The sequence below is a fragment of the Lodderomyces beijingensis genome, assembly GCF_963989305.1.
Source record: "Lodderomyces beijingensis strain CBS 14171 genome assembly, chromosome: 1".
NCBI classification, from domain to species: Eukaryota; Fungi; Ascomycota; class Pichiomycetes; order Serinales; family Debaryomycetaceae; genus Lodderomyces; species Lodderomyces beijingensis.
The window spans coordinates 2,046,859-2,067,906 of NC_089970.1; the positions used below are offsets into that span (position 1 = coordinate 2,046,859).

The 21,048-nt window shown below is 46.1% G+C and overlaps 9 protein-coding genes across 9 annotated transcripts; 7 read left to right on the plus strand and 2 right to left on the minus strand. All coding sequences in view use genetic code 12, as the record gives it.

Annotated features, from left to right (window-relative positions):
• Positions 1 to 416: 416 nt before the first annotated feature.
• Positions 417 to 1,466, plus strand: LODBEIA_P08320 (uncharacterized protein; the record flags this gene model as incomplete). The annotated part of the gene is made up of 1 exon (XM_066976796.1): positions 417 to 1,466. The coding sequence occupies one exon, from the start codon at positions 417 to 419 to the stop codon at positions 1,464 to 1,466; it is 1,050 nt and encodes a 349-aa protein (XP_066827770.1).
• A 718-nt stretch (positions 1,467 to 2,184) lies between these two features.
• On the plus strand, positions 2,185 to 3,714 carry LODBEIA_P08330 (uncharacterized protein; the record flags this gene model as incomplete). The annotated part of the gene is made up of 1 exon (XM_066976797.1): positions 2,185 to 3,714. One exon carries the CDS (start codon positions 2,185 to 2,187, stop codon positions 3,712 to 3,714), a length of 1,530 nt encoding a protein of 509 aa, XP_066827771.1.
• A 3,197-nt stretch (positions 3,715 to 6,911) lies between these two features.
• On the plus strand, positions 6,912 to 9,257 carry LODBEIA_P08340 (uncharacterized protein; the record flags this gene model as incomplete). The annotated part of the gene is made up of 1 exon (XM_066976798.1): positions 6,912 to 9,257. One exon carries the CDS (start codon positions 6,912 to 6,914, stop codon positions 9,255 to 9,257), a length of 2,346 nt encoding a protein of 781 aa, XP_066827772.1.
• Positions 9,258 to 9,503: 246 nt separating this feature from the next.
• On the plus strand, positions 9,504 to 11,279 carry LODBEIA_P08350 (uncharacterized protein; the record flags this gene model as incomplete). The annotated part of the gene is made up of 1 exon (XM_066976799.1): positions 9,504 to 11,279. The coding sequence occupies one exon, from the start codon at positions 9,504 to 9,506 to the stop codon at positions 11,277 to 11,279; it is 1,776 nt and encodes a 591-aa protein (XP_066827773.1).
• Positions 11,280 to 11,352: 73 nt separating this feature from the next.
• Positions 11,353 to 13,437, minus strand: LODBEIA_P08360 (uncharacterized protein; the record flags this gene model as incomplete). Its single annotated transcript, XM_066976800.1, has 1 exon — positions 11,353 to 13,437. One exon carries the CDS (start codon positions 13,435 to 13,437, stop codon positions 11,353 to 11,355), a length of 2,085 nt encoding a protein of 694 aa, XP_066827774.1.
• Positions 13,438 to 14,030: 593 nt separating this feature from the next.
• On the plus strand, positions 14,031 to 15,368 carry LODBEIA_P08370 (uncharacterized protein; the record flags this gene model as incomplete). Its single annotated transcript, XM_066976801.1, has 1 exon — positions 14,031 to 15,368. One exon carries the CDS (start codon positions 14,031 to 14,033, stop codon positions 15,366 to 15,368), a length of 1,338 nt encoding a protein of 445 aa, XP_066827775.1.
• A 58-nt stretch (positions 15,369 to 15,426) lies between these two features.
• Positions 15,427 to 16,335, minus strand: LODBEIA_P08380 (uncharacterized protein; the record flags this gene model as incomplete). Its single annotated transcript, XM_066976802.1, has 1 exon — positions 15,427 to 16,335. The coding sequence occupies one exon, from the start codon at positions 16,333 to 16,335 to the stop codon at positions 15,427 to 15,429; it is 909 nt and encodes a 302-aa protein (XP_066827776.1).
• Positions 16,336 to 16,703: 368 nt separating this feature from the next.
• Positions 16,704 to 17,381, plus strand: LODBEIA_P08390 (uncharacterized protein; the record flags this gene model as incomplete). The annotated part of the gene is made up of 1 exon (XM_066976803.1): positions 16,704 to 17,381. One exon carries the CDS (start codon positions 16,704 to 16,706, stop codon positions 17,379 to 17,381), a length of 678 nt encoding a protein of 225 aa, XP_066827777.1.
• A 431-nt stretch (positions 17,382 to 17,812) lies between these two features.
• Positions 17,813 to 21,046, plus strand: LODBEIA_P08400 (uncharacterized protein; the record flags this gene model as incomplete). Its single annotated transcript, XM_066976805.1, has 1 exon — positions 17,813 to 21,046. One exon carries the CDS (start codon positions 17,813 to 17,815, stop codon positions 21,044 to 21,046), a length of 3,234 nt encoding a protein of 1,077 aa, XP_066827778.1.
• Positions 21,047 to 21,048: the final 2 nt, after the last annotated feature.

Here is a 21,048-nt window from a genome sequence, read left to right on the forward strand (position 1 = left end):
CTATTGAGTGTTGTTTTTATATTCAACTTTGATCTTTTAGATGGTCCAACTCTGACTCCGTGTACCGCAAACGCTGTGTCTCTGGAGATGAAGCAATGAGGAATGGACTCTTTTGTATTCTCTGTTGGTGCTATCATATAGTTTGGTGATCCATATGTCTCTTGCTAGACCACGAAAGAATCCTGGAGCCTAGAGGTCTCAGGGAGATAACACGATTGGTCTTATCTCCGAGTTCATAGCAGCCGAAAAAAGCAAATGGTAAGCGGCTTTTCCGTTCTTGTTTTTTTCTATCTCGAAGGTGGACCCCGGTTTCCCAACAAGTTGTCTCCAGTACCGCTGTCTCTGTAATCTGGAAACTCTTCAAGTTGCCAAAAGGGAGAGAGAGGAACAAGGAGGGAAAGGGAACAGCAAAAGACATGCCCATCGTATACTCGTTGGACGCACTGACCCCGGTCTTTCACAGTTCTGCGTTGAAGCCAGGGTCCAGAAATGACGTGTTGATCATGATACCTGGAAACCCCGGGTTGGTAAACTACTATGTGCCGTATCTTGAACTCATCCAAACAGCCTTGCCCCAGTTTGAAATGTATGGGATTGGGTATCTTGGGTACCTCCCACCCAAGAACAACGAACCCCAGACCATTTATGGCGTCGAGAAGCAAATCGAGCACAAATATCTCATCATCAAGAAGATCATTGAACAATACCACCACTCTGGCGAGTTTGGTACCAGTGGTCCCAACTTGTACTTTCTATCGCATTCGCTTGGGTCATACGTGACACAACGCACGATATTGAGATTGCTACAGGACGAGCACCTAACCGACAAGTTCCAGATCCGGTTCAACGGCATGATCACCCCGACGATATACGACATTGCCAGCTCAGACTCGGGCACCGCATTCATCCGCTTGATGCAATGGCGCGTGCCCGTCGTCGCCACTGCGCTAACCATCTCGCTGCTCCTAGCCTTTATTCCAACCAGTGTCCAGAAATGGATCTTGAATAACCACTTTAAAGATCCGCATCTGGACTTGCTTCTTGATAATGGGCCCGGTCAAAATTACGCCTTGGACTACGCGGTGCAGACCACGTTTGAGCTACTTAATAACCCCACCGCAATTAACCAAAGCTTGCATATGGCCAAGGAGGAAATGAGCGTGATTGACAAGTCTGACGTGGTGAACGATTGGTGCTTTACGGAGCCGCAGGTGCCGTTCAAGAATTGGATTTTTTTTGCCCAGAGCGACCATTGGGTTTCCGATGGCACCAGGGATGTTTTGTTGGGTAAATATGATAATAGTGGTGAAGATGTAGTAGGAGAGGGAGGAAAGAAAAATTTATTTGAAATTTGCCAGAATACGAAAAAGCCTATTAAGCATGCTTTTTGTATAAACCAAACGGAGGAGTTTGCCGAGATTACTGTTGATCGGATGAAATCTATGTGTCCCGAGTTGCGTAGCTAGAGAGAGTAGTCACTACTGCTTTATTACATTTTGAGCTAAAGTTTTTTATAGAATATGCATTTTTGAGCCGGTGCCGGAGAGAGCCACAGGGGGGACTTTTCTTTGCAACTGGACAAGTCTTGCGAGATTTAAGCGAACTACTAGCCAGGTCCAAGTGGTTATAAATACCAAGCGGTTCACCTGATGCTGTTTGTCTAGTGATTTCTATCAGTTAGGGGGGGGGGAGGATATCTTTATGCTATCTTGTTCAAAAAAACAAGCCTGGATGAAGAGCCTATTCATGTAATTCACATGGAAGACGAATGATGGTTCCTCCAGCACCTTTCCATACTAACCAATTGTAGATTATAAAGCCCAGATCATATATCTCCCATACTTCCCCGGCCCTGTCGCATTATCAGATCAAATATTTTTCTCACGAGATGCCCTGAGTCACCGCGAGTCACCCTGGCTAAGGGTGACTACGCAATGCTAACTATGTAAGTGTGGATCTTTTTGAGCTCACCACCGCCTACGCGTGGCTGATAATCTCTGCACTTTTATGGACCCCAACAATTGCAAAAATAAAATTAAACCTATGGACTTTAAGCTCCTTTTCTTGTTCTTCTTTTTGCATCAATTCAAGGCCAGGAGTTCACCGGTAGACTTGAAAAGAGATAATATAAATTAAACTACAATTCCCCCCTCCCTTCTCCTTCTTGCTTTGTTAGAGAGGTCAATGTCGAGTTCATCTATACATCATAGAAAAGGCAGTATAGTCATGAATGGAGATATGGAGAGCTCAGATCGCGAATCGAGAATGTTGAAATCTCTAGATGTGGAAGAACATGCAATTGAACAAGAGCAGCAGCTGTATACCGAAGCAGAGAAACGCCAATTGGACAAATTGTACCGCAAGCTCGATCTCCGCATCATTCCCGCGTTGTGGTGCTTGTATTTCCTCACTTCGTTCGGGTCGAATTGCTACGGTTTGACCTTGACTATGAACGCGGAGACAAAGCACTCGTTGATTGATTCGCTTCAACTTACGACCCACGACACGTCGACAGCATCGGCGTTGTATTACGTTGGATACATCATTTTTGATGTGCCTATGAACTTGATCATGACGAAAGTCAGCCCCCAGTCGTGGTTAGCTAGGATCGTGATTAGCGTTGGCTTGGTCTACACTTGCTATTCAGCAGTGGGCAGCGCTGGCGCGTTGATTGCGTTGAGATTTATTAGTGGTACCGTTGGCGCGGGAACGTGGCCGGGCATGAGCTATTATGTGTCGTTGTGGTACCCCAACGATCGATCAACGAGACGGATCGGGTACTACTTCACTGCGGCGCAGATCTCGGCCGCCGTAGCGGGGTTGGTCAGTGCTGGCTTCCAAAAGATTGATGGAAATCGGGGTTATTACGGCTGGCAATGGATGTACATGGTTTATGGTGTCATTACCATCACCGTGGGTATCTCATTGCTTTGGTGGTTGCCTGATCGACCATTCAAGGTGCACGAGGAGTCCAACAATAAGCTCATGCAGCTCTATTCCAAATACTTCACCCCGAGACATCCATTAAATGACGACGACAGAGAATTACACAGAAGAGATTTGGAGCACCGTTATAAATTGCTTCAATGGACATGGAAAGACGTGGTCAACATCTTGACCGATTTGCGATTGTGGCCCTTGACAATCATGTACTTTGGCGTCGTGGGCACTGGGTTCGGACTCGCTGTGTTTGGCACTACAATCATCAAAGCCAACGACCCAAGCTTGACCTCGATCCAAGTGTCATTGTTGTACGCGCCCATCTGGTTATTCGACCTAGCGGGGATCTTAATCATCACCCCCTTTGCAGACAAGTTCAAGCGATTGCGAGCATTGACATTCAGTTTCGCGTGCGTCATCATCATCGTGGGGATGATTGTCACCACATACGCTAAGGGCCCCTGGAATCGATACGCTGGATTATTGATCGCTGGGTTTGGGTTGGGGCCCACCGTGCCCATCTGTATGTCGTGGTCAGCCGAGATCTTCCAGCCTCGCTATGGCGACGTTGGCACCGCGGTGAGCGCGGCCATTGTGAGCGGATTGGGCAATTTGGGCTCGGTCACGGCCACGTATGCCTTGTATCGAGGCTGGCCTGCTGATGCAAAGAGATTGTACCAGTACTCCAACATGATGCTTGTATTGATGTTGGGGGTCAGTATCGTTGCCCTGGGAATCTGCCACTTGATCAGAAACAAAGTCCGTCAACAATGAGGAAAAAAAAAAACAACCACTGGCTTGTTTCGGCTTGCATTTCAATTGACGGGAAACGGCAGCCCCAGCGGAGTGAATGAACCTTGAACCTTTGCCGGCTCTTTGATCCATGTACATATTTATATATACAGAGACACTCTTTTTCATCTTGCAATAGGTTTTAATTAGACGCATAACTTGACAAAAAATCAGTACAAGGTCCCCTATGGTTGTGGGCAAAGAAAAAAAAATAGAAAAAGAATTGATTGTGATGGAAAAGCCTAATCACGTAAGAGACCCCTTGTTGGTTGCTTTCGCACACTTTTGGGAAAAACCGAGCATTTTGACGCACTTCAACAGTTTTCTCAACACGGTTGGGGTTTTGCATGTATAGGCCTTGAAGCGGAAATAAGGCCAATCTATTGTGTAAGGCATACGTTGCACATTTCCAGCTCCTGCACCAACAACGTTCATGACAATGTTGTGGGTTTTACAAATTGGACTTTTTTAAGCGTGGCTGCTGCTTCTTTCAACCTCCCAACAGCTTCTTGCCACTAACTCTGGATTGCACGCTGTTCTTGTTTTGATAATTCTCAAAAAAAAAAAAAAAAAAACTCGTCTCTCGACTTCTGTCGTTGACAGGACCGAATGGCTGCATCGATGAGGTGCAAGCCGCGCGTATCGGAAACCAAGTTGTGGGAGAAGCAAGAGGCAGGCGAAGTGTCAACTTCGACCGTTGGTTTCTTTTTACCGTGTTTTGAGATCTGGGGTGGTTTTCGAAAGCCAAGGGCATGCAAGCCTTACCGTTGGGGGCGAGCTCTAGTTTCTTTTGAACAAGTTGAGTTTGGTTTGGTTTGGAGTCGAATGTTTGAGAGTTTTAGTCTGGTTTAGCGTCTGGCACTTTTCCAGCGATTAAAAAAACAGAAAACTCGCCAACAACCGTCGAAAAATCAATCATATTTCCGAGTGTTTGATTAAGTTGGCAAAATCTCCCTTCGGTGGTGGTTGCTTGGAAGACTGAGAGGTTGGGAGATTGGAAACTGGGCAAGGTCAGCTGCCTATCTCTGGCTTCTGTTGACCTGCTTCCACAGCATTGTTTGACGGATTGTCCCTACAGAAGTGGGAAATCAGCCACTTTAAACCCCTCGGGTCCAAGCGCCCTTTCAACAGAACTGCTTCTTTGCTCTCTTCTCTTTCCTTTTTTTTTTTTGCATCGGAAGCTCCAGGGGGGTGACGACTATCGATGGCTCAATATGAACACTAATAAGAGCACTTATGTAGCAGTCTACAACGTTGTTGCTCTCAAATCACCCGTGTTGTTCTTGTTATTATAGTGTTGTCCTTGTCATCACTCCGTCTTGGACCCCTCTCCGTTTTGGCTGAGAGACGAGAAAATGTTTCTTTCTTTTTTTTTTTTGCAACCAATTCATTTACAGTCGTGGCAGGGTGTGGATGGAACGAGCCTGCTGTCACGTGCAATCACCGGACAAAAGAGAGAGATTAAGAGAGAGAGAGACAGATTGAGCCGTGAGTGAGTGTGGCCAATGGTTCTAGAATCACACACATGTCCATGCTAAAGGCGGGCCAACCGGGCCAACCAACCACACCAAAAACCCAGGGGCTAAAACCCAGGGACTGTTCCTCCTTCTTGCCCAAGTCTAGACAAGTCACCAAAGAAAAACTCAATCCAAGCTCGACCTAGCAGGACACCACTCTTGAGCAGGTCTGCCATCCCGCTACTGTAGAAAGTAGAAGCAAGCGGAAAACCCTACAAGTAAAAGTACAGTTTTTGCCGTGGCGAGGTGAAGCTATCTTACAACCATGCCAGAGTGTTCATAGCGTTTCGAACTGCCGACAGGTCACGTGGGCGGGTGACCGTTGCCGCTCAGATCCCCTTGCCCCTATTTTTTTTGTTTTGTTTCTCTCGCGCAAACAACTAAGATTTTAGAATTTTTTGATCATGCATTCTTTGTTTTTTATGTTAGTTAACCTTGTGGAATTTGATGACCACCATGGCCTTTTGACTTATCACCACTCCCCGCTCCCCCTTTGCTTCCACTGCCCCGGGGCTATATCGGTGCCTGTGTAGACATATTACAACCAATCACAAGAGCGATAACGGTGGCGGCTCGAAGCTGCCACTTGATCTAGATGTTGGTGGCGCGAAATTGATTAGATGGTGATGACATAGAGAGTGGGACAGGAGAGAGACAACACCATAGGAGACCATAGACACTTGAGCCTCTGTATTTCAAGCTCAAGACAATCAACATCTCTCTAACTCTGGCTATGACTCTGCTTGGTATGCAATCCAAACAACGCCAGCGGGAGATGTTATCACCGTACTTATCTCTCTCTCTCTTTCTCTCTCTCTCTCTTCGCCCTGTGCAATTTAAAGATTGAGATACAGAAGCGGCGTGTTGTTCTCAATGCAGACGAACCTACCATTTTCTACAACCTACATCCAATTCCATCCAATTTAGTTTAATCAAGTTGTCTCTGTCTCTCTCTCTCCTCAAATCGTTGACCCTGGCCCTCCCGTAGCACCACCACCACCACCAGCAGTGATAGCAGCACTATTGGCACCGCTGTGTAGGGGGGAAAAAAGAGAGAGACACGGAAGGTGTGTGAAAAATCATCAAATCAGTCAGAAATATCCCGCGTAATAAACCCAGCCCTAAAACTCCCCGTTCCAACATATCACACACATTCCATCTCCATTTATTTTTTTCAACCTCTTCTCCATCCAACACCAACATAATCATTCTTTCCCCATCGCTTGACACACCCGACTTCTCTTGCTACTGCCCTCACCACCACTACCAAAAAAAAGGTTTGTTCCTACTTTCAACCACCTAACTTGCACAGCTCGCTCTTTTTTTTTTTTTTTTTTTTTCACCACATTCTGATATCCGAAATTGAGTGATCTTTTCCCATCACCGTGTACACCATACTCACAAGAGTCAGATATACATCCGTTTTTGGTATAACTGGTGGGAGACATTTTAGAGCAGTATCATCGTCATTTGCATATCACCATCAACATCAAAAACTTTGCCCTTAAATCTACCGCTAGGTTAAAATATACAGCAGACGCGAACTATAGAGGAGACAGAAATAACATTCGTGGCTGAGTCCCCCGCCCCATATACCCATAGTCCACGTAGTCCACGTAGCTCACATAGTCCGCACAGTCGCCTTTATCGTTTCTACTTAAGATGGACTCCATCACCTTAACTTTCAACTATGAAAACAAATCAGAGAAATCGCTCTACAAACTATGGAAGCTAACCAACGACCTCCTGTACATCCAGTGCACCAAGATTTCCAAAACTGAACGATTGAATAACCGATCTTGGAGACTACTCAACCAGCGAATATTGAGATCCCAATGTGCCGCAAACAACAACAACAGCACTAGCAACAAGAACCATAAACAATGTATGATGAAGAACGATCTGGTTGAAATTTTGCAACTAAATGATCTTTTCAAAGAAAACACGATCGAGTTGAGACCAAAGCAGTCGCAGTTCATATCAAGTCGCCCTTCGTTATTCAGCCATTCGTCGAACTTGAGTCTACATCGAGGGAGAAGATCAAGCACTCAAACAACAGTGGACTCCAACTGTTCCCAGACTAGCCATGACTCCAAAAATCTATTAGCTCAGGTTTATACCGATGAAGCAGAAGAGAATGACAACGACGACGATGACAGTAATAATGACGATAGCGATAGCGATAGCGATTTGTCAGACATCTCGGATATTTCCGAAATGTCCGAGTCCGAAGAAGGACTCGAAGCCGTCCGCTCAAATCATTTAATTCCCCATCAAGATGGCACAACACGACACCAACCGCCACAAACACAAACAAAAGCGCAACCGCATTTCAAAAACACTTGTCCAGATTCATCTCCAAAATTCACCAAAGGTGCTCTCGACGCTACTATATCATCTGAGGCACAAACAAGTCCCAATCCGTCCAATTTAAAACAACCACAACTAGAGCAACAAAACTCGTTATTCAGTAGTCTCAGTCTCAAGGATCAACTCAATCAACCAAGCGTCCACGATCAACCCAAAATCTCACCACTGGCTGGCGACAACCACTACAAAGAGAAAAAACAAGAAGAAGAAGAAGAAGAAAAACAAGAAGATGACGAAGGTTACCTGTCTACCGATATATCAGAAGATGATGAAGAGGTAGACGAAGACAGTGATGAAGATGAACACGAAAATCAACATGAACATGAACATGAAAACAAACACAAGCTCGAAAATGAAAACAAAATTGGTAAATTAAAAGTTAATGTAAACCCTCAAAGCAAATCATGGGAAAAAAATACAAAAGAAGATAATGAAAGCGAATGGATGTCGGTTAGTTCTAGCTCAGTAAACTCATTTGTTGCCTCAGGCAGGAGTTTAAAAACCCAACTCAGCTTTCACAAAGTTGCACCACCGGCAGTAGCTCTAGTACTGGCTGGACCATCGACATCAACAGCATCAGCTGTACAGCCGCAACAGCAACAGCAACCACCTCGATCTACAAGTTCCACAGAAACTATTCCCTCGTTGGAAAGAAAGAAACAAGAAACCACTCCAACGTTGGAAAAACCAAGGTCACTACTCTCGGGATTGTTTTTAAATGAGTTGGGAAACAGTGAATCCAAGCGGTTAGAAGAAAAACCCAAATTGCTCAGGTCAAGCACTACAGGTGTAACAACAATCGATACCGAAAACAAGAGACCGTCAATCATTTTTAATAGAAAATACCCTTCGTTGACTGACCTCCCCCGGTTTAGTCTCCGAAGCAACTCACTGGTGAGCACGCCGACGTCGTTGGAACCTGTTGATGACCACAATGCGCCCATGAAGAAACAAAGCAGTATCGTGGGGATATCAGACATCAACGTGTCCAAAGTGCCCAAGGTGCAATCGCTCACCGATGAAGAACACGAAACCTTGTCCACCAGCTTGAACAAATTGTCGAGATCGGTCTCGCAAAATTCGTTGATGAGTTTGCTTTCCAAATCATCGATTTCATTTGGCAGGTTATACACTAGTGGCAAGAACAAAATCAGGCCTGACCATCGAGATCATCGAGATTATGACTCTACAAAGAGAGGCAATAGCCTTTTTGGAAATAAGAAAACAGACACCACAAAACAGGAGCCTCCATCAGCTAGCAGCGAACAGCTCCCAAAACACTCACCGAGCTCGCTTACTTCATCTTCGTCAATAATGATTCAATCTTCAAAGTCGTCCAACACGCCTCCTTCTCAGTTTGGGCCCATACCGAAAATCACCACCACCGATACAGATCAATATCAAGGTCCCGATCACCAAGATCCCAATCACAATCTCAGTCACAATCACAACTTGGAAAAAGAGATTTTCAAAAATCAGGATTTCAGCAAATCCTTGAAGGAGTCATTAATCATTGACAACAAACTCGGCAAAGTCGCTATGCCCGATAAGATGTTGATAAAAAATCAAGCCAGAGAACTCCCCGGCATTGTCGGAGAAGACGACATCTTTGATGATTATCACTCCAAGGGATGGTGACTGGAAACCAGTTAACCAAAATAGAAAAACAAAAGGCAAACAGATTTACTTTCCCATAGCTATATAGCGTAGAATCTGAAAACAAAAAAGGAATCCAACTTTCTCAACAAGTTGAAATTTTGCAATACTTTTTTTTTCTGCCATTTTTATTTTCCTCTCCCCAAGATCTACAAAGAAAGATCCAACTTGGATCTCGCGATGGTATTGATCACCACCACCACTTAGCTGTACTTCCTTGCGCATACTATGAAAACATGCTACTACGAACTCCTTGAAGTGCAAAGTGATGCAAGCGACGCAGAGTTGAAAAAGGCCTATCGTCGCAAAGCACTCCAATTGCACCCCGACAAGAACCCCGATAACGTCGAACAAGCCCACCATTTATTTGCCCAAGTCCGCGCAGCTTACGAGGTTTTGTCGGATCCCCAGGAGCGAGCATGGTACAATCTGCATAAGCTGAGCATATTAAACGATGAAGACGTGCAATACGACGACGTGGGCGAATCCCACCTCGCGTCGATTGCCACTGAGGAGATTTTGCGGTATTTCAATGCCGGCGCATTTGGTGTGGTGAATGATGATTCCCACATGGGGTTTTATGCTAGTGTAAGCCGGTTATTTGAAAGGTTGGCCCGCGAGGAGGTCCAACATGGCAAGTATCAAAACTTGGCCGAATACATGAACTTCAAAGACGATGCCGATAACGTCCAAGTGTTGGATTCAGAGTATTTGAAATTCCCCCAGTTTGGCAATAGCCATGCGCCAAGTGACCAAATCAAACGATTTTATTCCACGTGGACGAGTTTTGCCACGTGCAAGAGCTTCAACTGGTTGCATCAATATCGATACTCGCATGCCTCAGATCGCAAGACGCGAAGAATGATGGAGCGTGAAAACAAGAAATTGGCCGACGATGCCCGCAAGTCGTATAACGAGACTGTGCGTTCTCTAGTCTCATTCATCAAGAAGCGCGATGGGCGGTATCGCACGGCGATGGCTCAAGCGAGCCGCGATTTGAAAAAGAAGCAAGCTCGCGAATTGCAGGAACAAGTACGCCGGATGCACCAAGTTCGCAAACAAGAGATTTTCCAGGCGCAGAGCTGGCAGAAGTTGGACGATTGGGAAAAGCGCGAGTTTGAGGATATGATGGTTGAAGAGTATGGTGAAGCTGGCATCGAGGAGCTGACGGATTCTGAGTTTGAAGAGCTGGGTGGCGATGAAGATGCCGAGGCGGAGGAAGTACATGAGTTTGAGTGTGTTGTTTGTGATAAGGTGCTCAAGAATGAGTTACAGTTTAAGATTCATGAGGAGAGCAAGAAACATAAGAAAGAAGTTCGCAGGATGAAATGGGAGATGAAGCGCGAAGGCATCGATTTGGGGATCGACGAGGAGGACGACGGGGAGGACGAGGAGGAGTTTGCCACTGCTGAGAGTGAGTTTGACGATGACGATGACGATGAGCTGGATGTGAGTGGGGCTGATCTAGATGAAGAAGATGAAAAAAACGGAGATGAAGGAGATGACGGAGATGAGTTGAAGAGTTCAAAAGTTGACGATGAATCGAGGCGGGAAAATGGCTCTCCAGCGGGTGAACATGTCAAGAATGGCAAACAAGTTGAGACAAGCTCACCTTTCTCAAATGAAGACGAATCAAAGAATAAACTTGAGCAAGAATTGGCCCAGCTCATGGGAAATTCGAAAATTGGCGATTCGTCAGATGATGAATGGGACACCTCCAAGAAAAAGAAGAACAAATCAAAAAAGAAAACAAATACGAACCTGAATCTGAACCTGAATACAAAACCAAAGGAATCATCCCCTGGTTCAAATTCAACACCACTGGCTGCATCTAGTGGCAAATCATCCAACGGCAGCAGTGGATCTGAAACGTGCTCAGTTTGCGGACTAGCTTTCGACTCCCGCAATCAATTATTTGCACACGTCAAAGCTGAAAACCACGCAGCACCACCACCAGATTCGCAAAACAACAAGAAGAAGAAATCCAAGCGAAAGTGGCCATAACCTTGAGAAAACACTATTTCTTTTTGCATCTGCATCTGCATCTATCAGTAGAATAAATACGCAAATTATAGCTCTATCTAATACCAGTTTTGGACATTTTAACTTTCGCCACGATGGGTTCATTGATGCCGCGGCCAGTAACACCCAACCCCATCCCCCGGCTCCACCCGAGCCGTTCAAGCATCTGCCTCCCGAGATTATTCACGCCAATCTCAGGAGCTTCAGCACCGACGATATCACCTTCTTTAAATCTTGCCTTGCTATCGCGATTGCCTCGATCTTTGAGAGTCTTTGTCTTGTGCGCGGGGTCCTTAGTGGGCTTAGCGTCGATGCGATGGAAGATGGGCCTGCCGCGTAATATAGCAGCGACGCCATCGTAATTCGGATGATTCTTGAACGTATGTTTACTCTTGCATATTTTCAAATATGGCCGTTGACCACGCGGACCACACCGTATAACTTGCATATTGTAACATTGCGCCAATTTCTTGATCGTGTGGTGTGCGTGTGTGTCGAATGATGGGAAGGAGAGAGTTTGACGAGATTCGTCCTTTAGCAAATCGACAAACTCGCTCTTGATCTCCTTGATGGACATTTTGAAGGGGTACTTGATCAAGATGTCGTTGTCGAAGATGGCGTCGTTGAGTTGTTGCTCCTGGCGGTTCTTCCGCTTGTTTTTCTTGTTGTGGTTGTGGGTTTGCAATTGGTGGATTAGGCAGGACTCAATCTCGGGGTCGAGGTCGAGGTCATCGAATCCCGTGCGTTTGCGTACGTCCTTGTTGCGGGAAAAGTCATTGTGCGACATCAGGATGAGTCCCTGGGTGCTCGTTTTGGAGTATTCAAGGAGATCTTCGAGATGATCGTCTGAGTCGTAAGGATAGTCGTCCCTATCAGAATCTAATTCATCGTTGTCGACTTCTTCTTCGTCATCATCGTCATCGTCATCGTCGTCATTATCGTCACTGATGTATACATCTTCATCTGGCTCCGGACTTTGTTCATTATCAATCATGCCCTTGGTGATGTACGACAAGAACTTCGGTACTCGATAGTCCCGGACCCCGTTTTCCAAAACGTGTTCGATGACTTCCTCCTCATCGACCCAACAATATTCGCCATCAGCAAGCCCCGTCAATTGGGGGCATTTGATGAAGTACTGGTTGTTAATGCCAAATCGCACGTTCTTGACATCCATGGTGGATGCGTCGAATTCGAAATCTTCTTCAAGGAATCCGTACTCTGGGTCACTGACTTTGTCTTCGTCATCATCCCTATCGCCATCATTGTCTTGATCATCTGCTGCTAAGAAGTTGACTTTTTCTTCCCTCCATGCTGGGGCGTCTATGCTAAATTCCAATGCTTCTTCCAGCTCGGACAGTGGCTCGGAGTCATCGGGTTGGGTCATGTCTCTCGCCACTAAGTGTATGGAGCAATCGCTGCCGCTGACAGACTCATCTATATTCAAAATCGGTTGATCCTCTACCGAGTTCTCATTAAGTTCGGTCCCGGCTGTGCCCTCGGCCTCGTGCCACTCCTCCAAAGTAGAACCATTCTCAAAACCTTGAGCATTTTGACCAGCAAAATAATCCTCAAGCCTAGACCCTTCGGATTGGTCGTCGTTGTCGTTGTCGTTGTCGTTGTCGTTGTGATCTGAATCAACTTCTTCATGTGCAGACTCAAGTAGTTCAGCTTCTTTGTCTGTAACTTGATTCAAACCTTCCGCCTCTTCCACTACTATATCGAGTTCTTCCCGCAACGGCTCGGATTTCTCGTCGATGGAGCTATTGAGAGCTGATTTTTCGTTTGCAGGGTCCCAATTGGCCTCTTCCAGCACTTTACAAGTTCCATCAGCGAACCCCAACTCATCCCCCGAATCTTCAATCGAGATGCTCCTAAACTCGTCGTCGATAATCTCATCGAACCCACTCTTGCGCTGCGCAGTCAATTTATGCAAAATCACATTGGGGTCATAAACGTCTTTAGCCTTGACAAACATCATGGGTCTATTTCGAAAAGTGCGCGATGACAAGGTTTCCTGATGATGCGATTCAGTGTACAGCGCTTCTTGAGCCAAATGGCCGTATTTCCTTCGGCCCATGTTCTGTCCCACGCTAGCCATACTCTCGGGACCCGGTATGAATATCGCATCTGCGCCCATTAGTTCATGATATTGTAATGAAGAGTGGACGTTGTAAGTCTTGGGCCGTCTGTGCTTTGGGGTAGTTGTCTTTCTTCCCCCACGTCCGCCGCCACGTGCGCCACCCCTTCGTCCTCTTCCGCTCCCTCTTCTCAGCATATCTATTATTCTATCAACTACTCGACCAGTGAATCAGTCTAAAACTGAAAGCCCGTTAGAGTGAATAAAAGAACGAAAATTGGTGCCGATTCTCTTGAATGGCAATGTCATCTCTTGATTCAGAAAGTATGGACAGCCGCCGCACGCACTGCGGTTTCAACCCGAAAGAAAAAGAGGAAAAAGAAGTCCACTTGGTAGCACCCGAAAAACTACAGTTCCAAAACAGGCAATTATTTTACAAGCCGCATCATGGACGGCGCGCTCTCGCCACTTACCGAATTGGGACAGTTTGTCGGTGTGTGTGTCTCTTGCTCTCTGTGAATGTGCGCCTTCCCTGGGCGCCCCTGGCGATAAGAAAGAGACATAAGAACCACTTGTGACTATTCCCTTATCAGATAGAGAAGTGGTTCGGATTGGCACACATTCATCAGCAAGCTGTACTTTCTTCTCTCCCAATGGAACCATCTAGTGCTGCTAGCAGTGACAACGAGGCAGTTGAAGCGCCAGCGCTTGCTCCTTCATCGAGCGACGGAGAAGTTGCAGACTCGGTGTTTGGCAGATTTTCCGCATTGATGAAGGAAATTACGGGCACATCCACCGATACCAAGGAGGCATCCACGAGTACAAGTCCCGCTCCTGCATCTTCGGAATCCAATGTATTTAAAGAAGAGAATGAACCGAAACAACAACAAGCTGATTTGAAACCACGGACGTATGTTGTTCTCGGGGAGAAATTCGATAGCGCCCACGCGGCTAAAGAACGCATCCAACGTCTATTGTGGCTATCATACCGTTGTGGGTTTGAGCCGATACCCAAATCTGAGGATGGGCCGCAGCCGATTGCATTTTTCCCGTCTATAGTCTTTAGCAGGCTGACCTTGAGCAACTTGAACAATTTGAAAAGTTTGTTGGATAAAGAGCATTTCACGAGCGACGCAGGCTGGGGATGCATGATTCGAACGTCTCAGAACCTCTTGGCCAATGCGTTGTTGAAATTGAACCTAGCCGCGGGCGAAGCGCACACACAGGAAAAGATCATTGATTTGTTTCAAGATAATCTGCAGGCGCGGTTCTCATTGCACAACTACATCGACGCCGTGAGTGGCGAGCCGTTGAATATCGAACCGGGGCAATGGTTCGGTCCCAACGCGGCGTCTCTTTCTATGAAACGACTCACTGAAAAGATGCATGTGGGCAACACGAAAGCAGCCGAGGTGACGATTCCCTTTGTATACGTGAGCGAAAACTGCGACTTGTACGATGATGAGATTGAAGGTTTGTTTGTTAAGGAGAAACGGCCGCTCTTGTTGTTGTTCCCCATACGACTAGGCATTGATCAAGTCAACAGATACTACTACCTGAGCATATTGCAGCTACTATCGTCTCGCTTCAGTGTCGGTATAGCCGGCGGCAAGCCGTCGTCAAGCTTCTACTTTATCGGGTATGAGGAAGACGACGAGTTGATTTATTTCGACCCCCACTTGCCGCAAGTCGTTGAGAGTCCCTGTCGCATGGAAAGTTACCACACTGCTGATTACAGCAAGTTGAAGATTAGCATGTTGGACCCCTCGATGATGATTGGGGTGCTTTTAGAGTCGATGAAGGAGTACCAGCATTTCAAGCTAGAATGCAGTGCGGCAAAGAACAAGATTCTACATTTCCACCCATTGGTGACTACTGCTGCGCAAGAGTCGTCAATAAACCAATCTTGGGAAGAAGTGCAAGGCGAAGAGGACTTTGTCAATCTAAGTGTGGTTAAGAATGAAGAAGAGTTTATAGATTTGGGCAAGTAAGTGAATATACAGTGAATATACAGCACACCTAGCATCTTCAATTGTGTTCCATTGTCATCTACGTGAAAATGGCTGCGAAATTCTTGAGAAGTTCGTACGCGGTGTCTCTTTTCCTCTTTCTTACAGCCTCGCAGCCGATGTCCCAGATATTCTCGCCCATTTCAGCATCCTCCTTCACGGAAAGGATTCGGATGTTGGCAAACCAGGCGCCCGAGTCCACGCCAGCTTCATTCTCGTAGTGGTGGCACAAGTTGGCGTCCTCGGCGTGCTCGGCAGCAATGGCTTTTGCCTGCGAGAGTATAATCTCAAGCGATCTCTGGTCAACGGTCTCGGCGCAATTGTCGCTCTTGGTGTATGTTTCCCAGCCAACGAGATACGTGCCGCGGGTGTCGGTGTCGATCCAATCCACTCCAATGTAGCATTTCACGGGGAGGTTCAGGGTACCATAGTACCAGCCCGTGATTTTGACTGCCGATTTAGTCGAATAATACCCGACCTGATACGCCCAAAAGTAGACGTACTTGATGATCCTGACTAGAAAGTTCAGGTAGACGTATTTGACGTATTCGTTAGCCCAGTGGGTCAAGGACAAGAGCGCGCTTCTGAAAATCGACGAGGGAAAAGTGTCCAATTTGTCGCGAGGAAGGTATCTTTGAGCCACGCTGATCAATTGCTCATCGGTGAGTTTCTCCGCTTTGGTACTATCTGCTTCAGTGAGCTGGTTCTGGAAATACTGCACGGCGTCGAGGTTGACAATCAAGTCGAATCCTAGCGGGTCTTGCACATCGCCCACGTTCAACTGGCGCGGTATGGCGCCCTCTTGGATCTCACGTAGGATGATCTGCGATTTGGTGCCCGAGTGGGTGTACAACACATTATTTATGACTTCATTTGCAGATGCTGCTGCCACGAGTAGTTGTGTTGCGTAGATGAGTACGCCAAATGATCTGAATGCGCCAAACAACATTGGTCGATACAACAGCTTGGAAACTTTGTAAAATGCAAAAAAAAAAGACAAAGCAGCGGCGGAAGAGAGGAGGAGGAGAAAGAGGATACATTGCTTCATATATATATACCTAGATGTACAACATGTAGATGCCAATTGGCCAAAAGTGGAGAGCACCTATATTGCAGCAATCAAAGGACCCTCCAACATCTCTTGCAATGGTCACCCCCGAGCAAGGAACCGACCTGTCAGTGTCGTCACCCGCCGAGTGTCGCATATCGGATTTATGCGACATTGGACATTAACACCAGCCTGACACTTTATTTCAAAGCAGCCACCCCCAAGCCATCATCATCATCAACAACAACCACATTCTAAACTTAGAGAAGATGGCGCCTCCCACGGTTGAAGATAGCCTCCGAATATGCACAGTCTGTGCGTCAAACAACAACAGGTCCATGGAGTCGCACAAACAACTAATGAATGCCGGCTACGACGTGCATTCCTTCGGGACTGGTTCGGCAGTGAGGTTGCCCGGACCGTCGATCGACAAGCCCAACGTCTACGAGTTTGGCACGCCCTACGACAGGATATACAAGGACTTGGTGGCGCAAAACATGCATAGCATCTACGAGCAGAACGGCGTGTTGCCCATGTTGGACCGGAACCGGCAGATCAAGACCGCCCCTGAGAAGTGGCACACCAATGCCTACGCGGGCAAGTTCGACTTGGTGATCACTTGCGAAGAGAGATGCTTTGATAGCGTGATGGAGGACTTGATGTTCAGGATGTACAGCAAGGACGACAAGATGGATTTGAAGAGGATTGTCCATGTCATCAACGTCGAAATTCGCGATGACCATGAGAATGCTATTATTGGCGGCAAGGGGATCCTCAATTTGGTCAATATGATCCACGACTATAGACGAAAACAGTTTGAGGCCAAGAAAGGGGATGTTGAGGATGAGCTGACGCTATTGCTTGAAGACAATATCATGAGTGTGCTCACTGAGTGGCAAAAAGATCACACACATTTGCAGACTCTATACGGCGTCTCATACTATTGACCTTGATTTTATGAGGATGCTAGAGATGCTGTTTTACTGGAGATTGGTTTTACATGTCATCTGCCGTGTATAATTTTTAAAAAAAGAAAGTTACTCTAGAGAATAACCCGACCTGGGTATCTGCAAATGTGTAGATTACATATTACCACACCTTCTTCGATCTTCCTTAAAACTAAACCAGGGTGACATTAGGCCCCTCTATGCTGCTAATCGCATCGATATTCGAAAACTGGAGTTGAAAATTTCAGTATCTTTGCTGAGAATGGCGGGAGGAAATGAAAAGTAAATAGGTGCACCAAAAGAGGTTACGCGTTTCAGATCAAACATCACCAAAATCTACTTCAACATCTGCCGTTCTGAAATCGAAGAAAACAACATTGAAAACGAGCAACACCTACCACCACGACCAAAAAAGAAAACCCAAGGGAGTTATGACAAGTGATGGCGTGCTTCAAGATGGCGCTGGTAAAAAAAGACGAATTCGAAAGCCTGCGCCGTTCCAGCCAGGGTTCTTGAGAAAGATTCGAGTATGGAACTTTACCACGTATTCATATACCGAGTTTAATCTCTCGCCGACCTTGAACATGATCCTAGGACCAAACGGAACCGGTAAATCCACTCTAGTGGCAGCAATCTGCATCGGATTTGGAGGCAAAATTGACTTGATCAAGAGAAAGAATTTGAAATCCATGATCAAAACCGGCCATGAGAGGTCGGTGATTGAAATCACCATGGAAAATGTCGAGGGCAAACGTCCACTTGTTATCAAGAGAGACTTTTCTGCCAAGGACACTGTTTGGACAATCGATAGAGTGAAGGCCACTGAGAAGCAGGTGCATGAATTGAGACGGAAATTCAATATCCAGTTGGATAATCTTTGCCATTTCCTCCCACAGGAACGTGTCGCTGAGTTTGCAGCGTTGTCGCCGGAAAAGCTCTTGTTGGAAACAGAGCGGACTTTGAAAGACGGCCATCTTTTGACTTTGCACGAGGATTTGATCGACAAGGACAACAAGAGCCAAGAACTAAAATTCAACATTGACCGATTGAAAAGTAGATTGGTGCAGTTACATAATGAGCGGTCGAAATTGGAAGAAGAGGCGAGGAAGTTGGAAGAGTATGAGAAAAAATCCAACGAGATTAAAAACCATAAGCTCTTGGTCCCGTTTGCCAGGTGGCAGGATATGAAAAAGAAACAATCGCATTTGAAAGAGGAGCAGAAATTGGCCAAGAAACGATTGACTTCCTTTGATCGCAATTTTGGGCCCTTGAAAAAAAATGTTCACGAGATTGCCACCGCAATTGCGGCTCAAGAAGATGTCATTGCAAAAGTCAAGGGGGAAGCAGTCACTATCGAAAGAGAAATCAACTCAACCAAGAAGGAGCTAAGAAAAATCCAGGATGAAATTTTAGAACAACTTCAGAAATTGGAATCATACAGGAGCAAAGGTGAAAAGAAGAAAAATGAGTTGGACCTCACAAGGAGAGAAATCCAACAATTGCTCGAGGACCGTGCAAATTTGAAGGAAGTAGACAAGAGAGAAATTGACCATTTGAATGCCCAGTTCTCTGAAAAGAGATCAAGTTTAAGAAGTCTTCAGGAGCAGTTGAATGAAGTCCATGGTCAGGTCAACGAACTGGGCTCAAATTTGAAAGATTTGGTTAATAAATTACGACGCGAGGAGACGAGGCTTCAAGGTAAGGATAAACTAGATCTATTGGTGACGGCGTCGAACCTGGGAAAACCGTATAGACTTCGAGACGAGTCTCTCAAAGCCCACCAAATGTTCCGAGATATCCAGGACCTCCAGGGGAAATACTTTGAAGCGCCCGTGGTCTCGTGTAACGTGACAGAAAGGATCTTTGCATCGGCGATTGAAAAAGTCATTGACAATAACTCCTTGTTTGCATTTTCAACCACGTCGGATGAAGGATACGAGTTAATCACGCAAATCTCGAGGGAAAACCGAAGCAATACCCCACTCCGAAAACTCGCAGATATTCAAATACCGAAACCGGACATTTCTCACGAAAAATTGCAAGCTTTGGGTTTTGAAGGCTATTTACTAGATTACATATCGGGCCCTCAAGCAGTGCTAAGCATGATCTGCAAGTCGTCAAAGCTCCACACCATCCCTGTTACTCGAAACCGGTTGAGCGAAGCGCAAATCCACAGATTGACCGACTCGAGAGGGAATGTGCCGTTCAAAAAGTTTATTAGTGGCGACACCTTGTTTAATATCATCAAATCCAAATATGGGTCTCATCATGTTTCCTATCAGACTGAGCAAATCTCTAGATCCAATTTCTTTGAGATTCCTGGATTATCCGAAAAGGACAAGGACTTGATAGGCGGACGGATCAAGCAATATCAAAATGAGATCCAGGCGAAAAAGGAAGGGTACCAGGAGTATAAACTACAAGCTGAAACTTACAATACCCAGATTCGTAATGTCAAGCTTGACATGGAGGAAATAAAGCGGCATCTCAACGAATTGCAACAATCGATGAACAATGCAGCGAAAATCGACAGCCGAATCAATCTCAAACGAACCAGAGAAAAAGAACTCGAAAGGGATGCTGGCCGCGATTATTCAAACAAGATTCGAGGGTACGAACAGCGAGTTGCCAACAAGTATACCGAGTTTTCTGCAAAATCAGCCGAAGCCAGCGACTTGTATGCTCTATACTCGCAAAAGCAGATTGAAAGCAAGCTCTGCGACTTGGCCATGCTTCACTTGCAAAATCGCGAAACTTCTGCCAAGTCCTTGATAGAGGAGCTTAAAAATATTGAGAGCAAACTCAAACTGGACTACCAGGCTGCCAAGGCTGAGTACGAAAAGATCAAGGACTCGCCCGAGTATCAACACATGAAAGAGGTGAATGAACAGTATTCGGAAGCCGATCGAGCCTTGATTGCAGAAGTTGCCACACCCTACCTTGAGGCGGGCACATTCACCGAAGATATCATCAGCAATAAAATTCTGCACTTGTCAGACGAGTTGCGGGTGATGTCGAGTGCCGACAAGGGCTCGTACGAACTTCTCAAGGAAAAAGTGGCGGAAATGGAGGCCTTGGAGAAGGACTTGCCCCGATACGAGAAGGAGAAACAGAATGTGGACGAGAGGATAGCCAAGATTTCAGCGTCATGGGAACGGGACTTGAGTATGTTCATTCATCAGATCTCGTTGGCCTTCAGCAAGAGGTTTGGGAAAGTGGCCAGCGAAGGAAGAGTAGACCTAGCGAAATCTGAACGGTTCAAAGACTGGAAGTTGCAAATCAAGGTTAAATTCAGAGACGAGTCGGAGCTAAAGATCCTTGATAACCAATCGCAGTCCGGTGGCGAACGCGCAGTTTCCACCATTTTCTACATCATGGCGTTGCAAGGGCTATCGGATGCACCATTTAGAATTGTGGACGAAATCAATCAGGGGATGGACCCCAAGAATGAGCAGATGGCGCATAGGTATCTCGTGCACACCGCGTGCAAGAATAGCAGATCGCAGTATTTCTTGGTGACTCCCAAATTGCTAACCGGGTTGTATTACCACCCAGATATGATGGTGCACTGTATCTTTACCGGGCCCTTGATTGACGTGAAGAATAACAATCGCAGATCAACTGGACGTTTTTTGGACTTTGCCAATACGCTTATAGCGACGTGAGG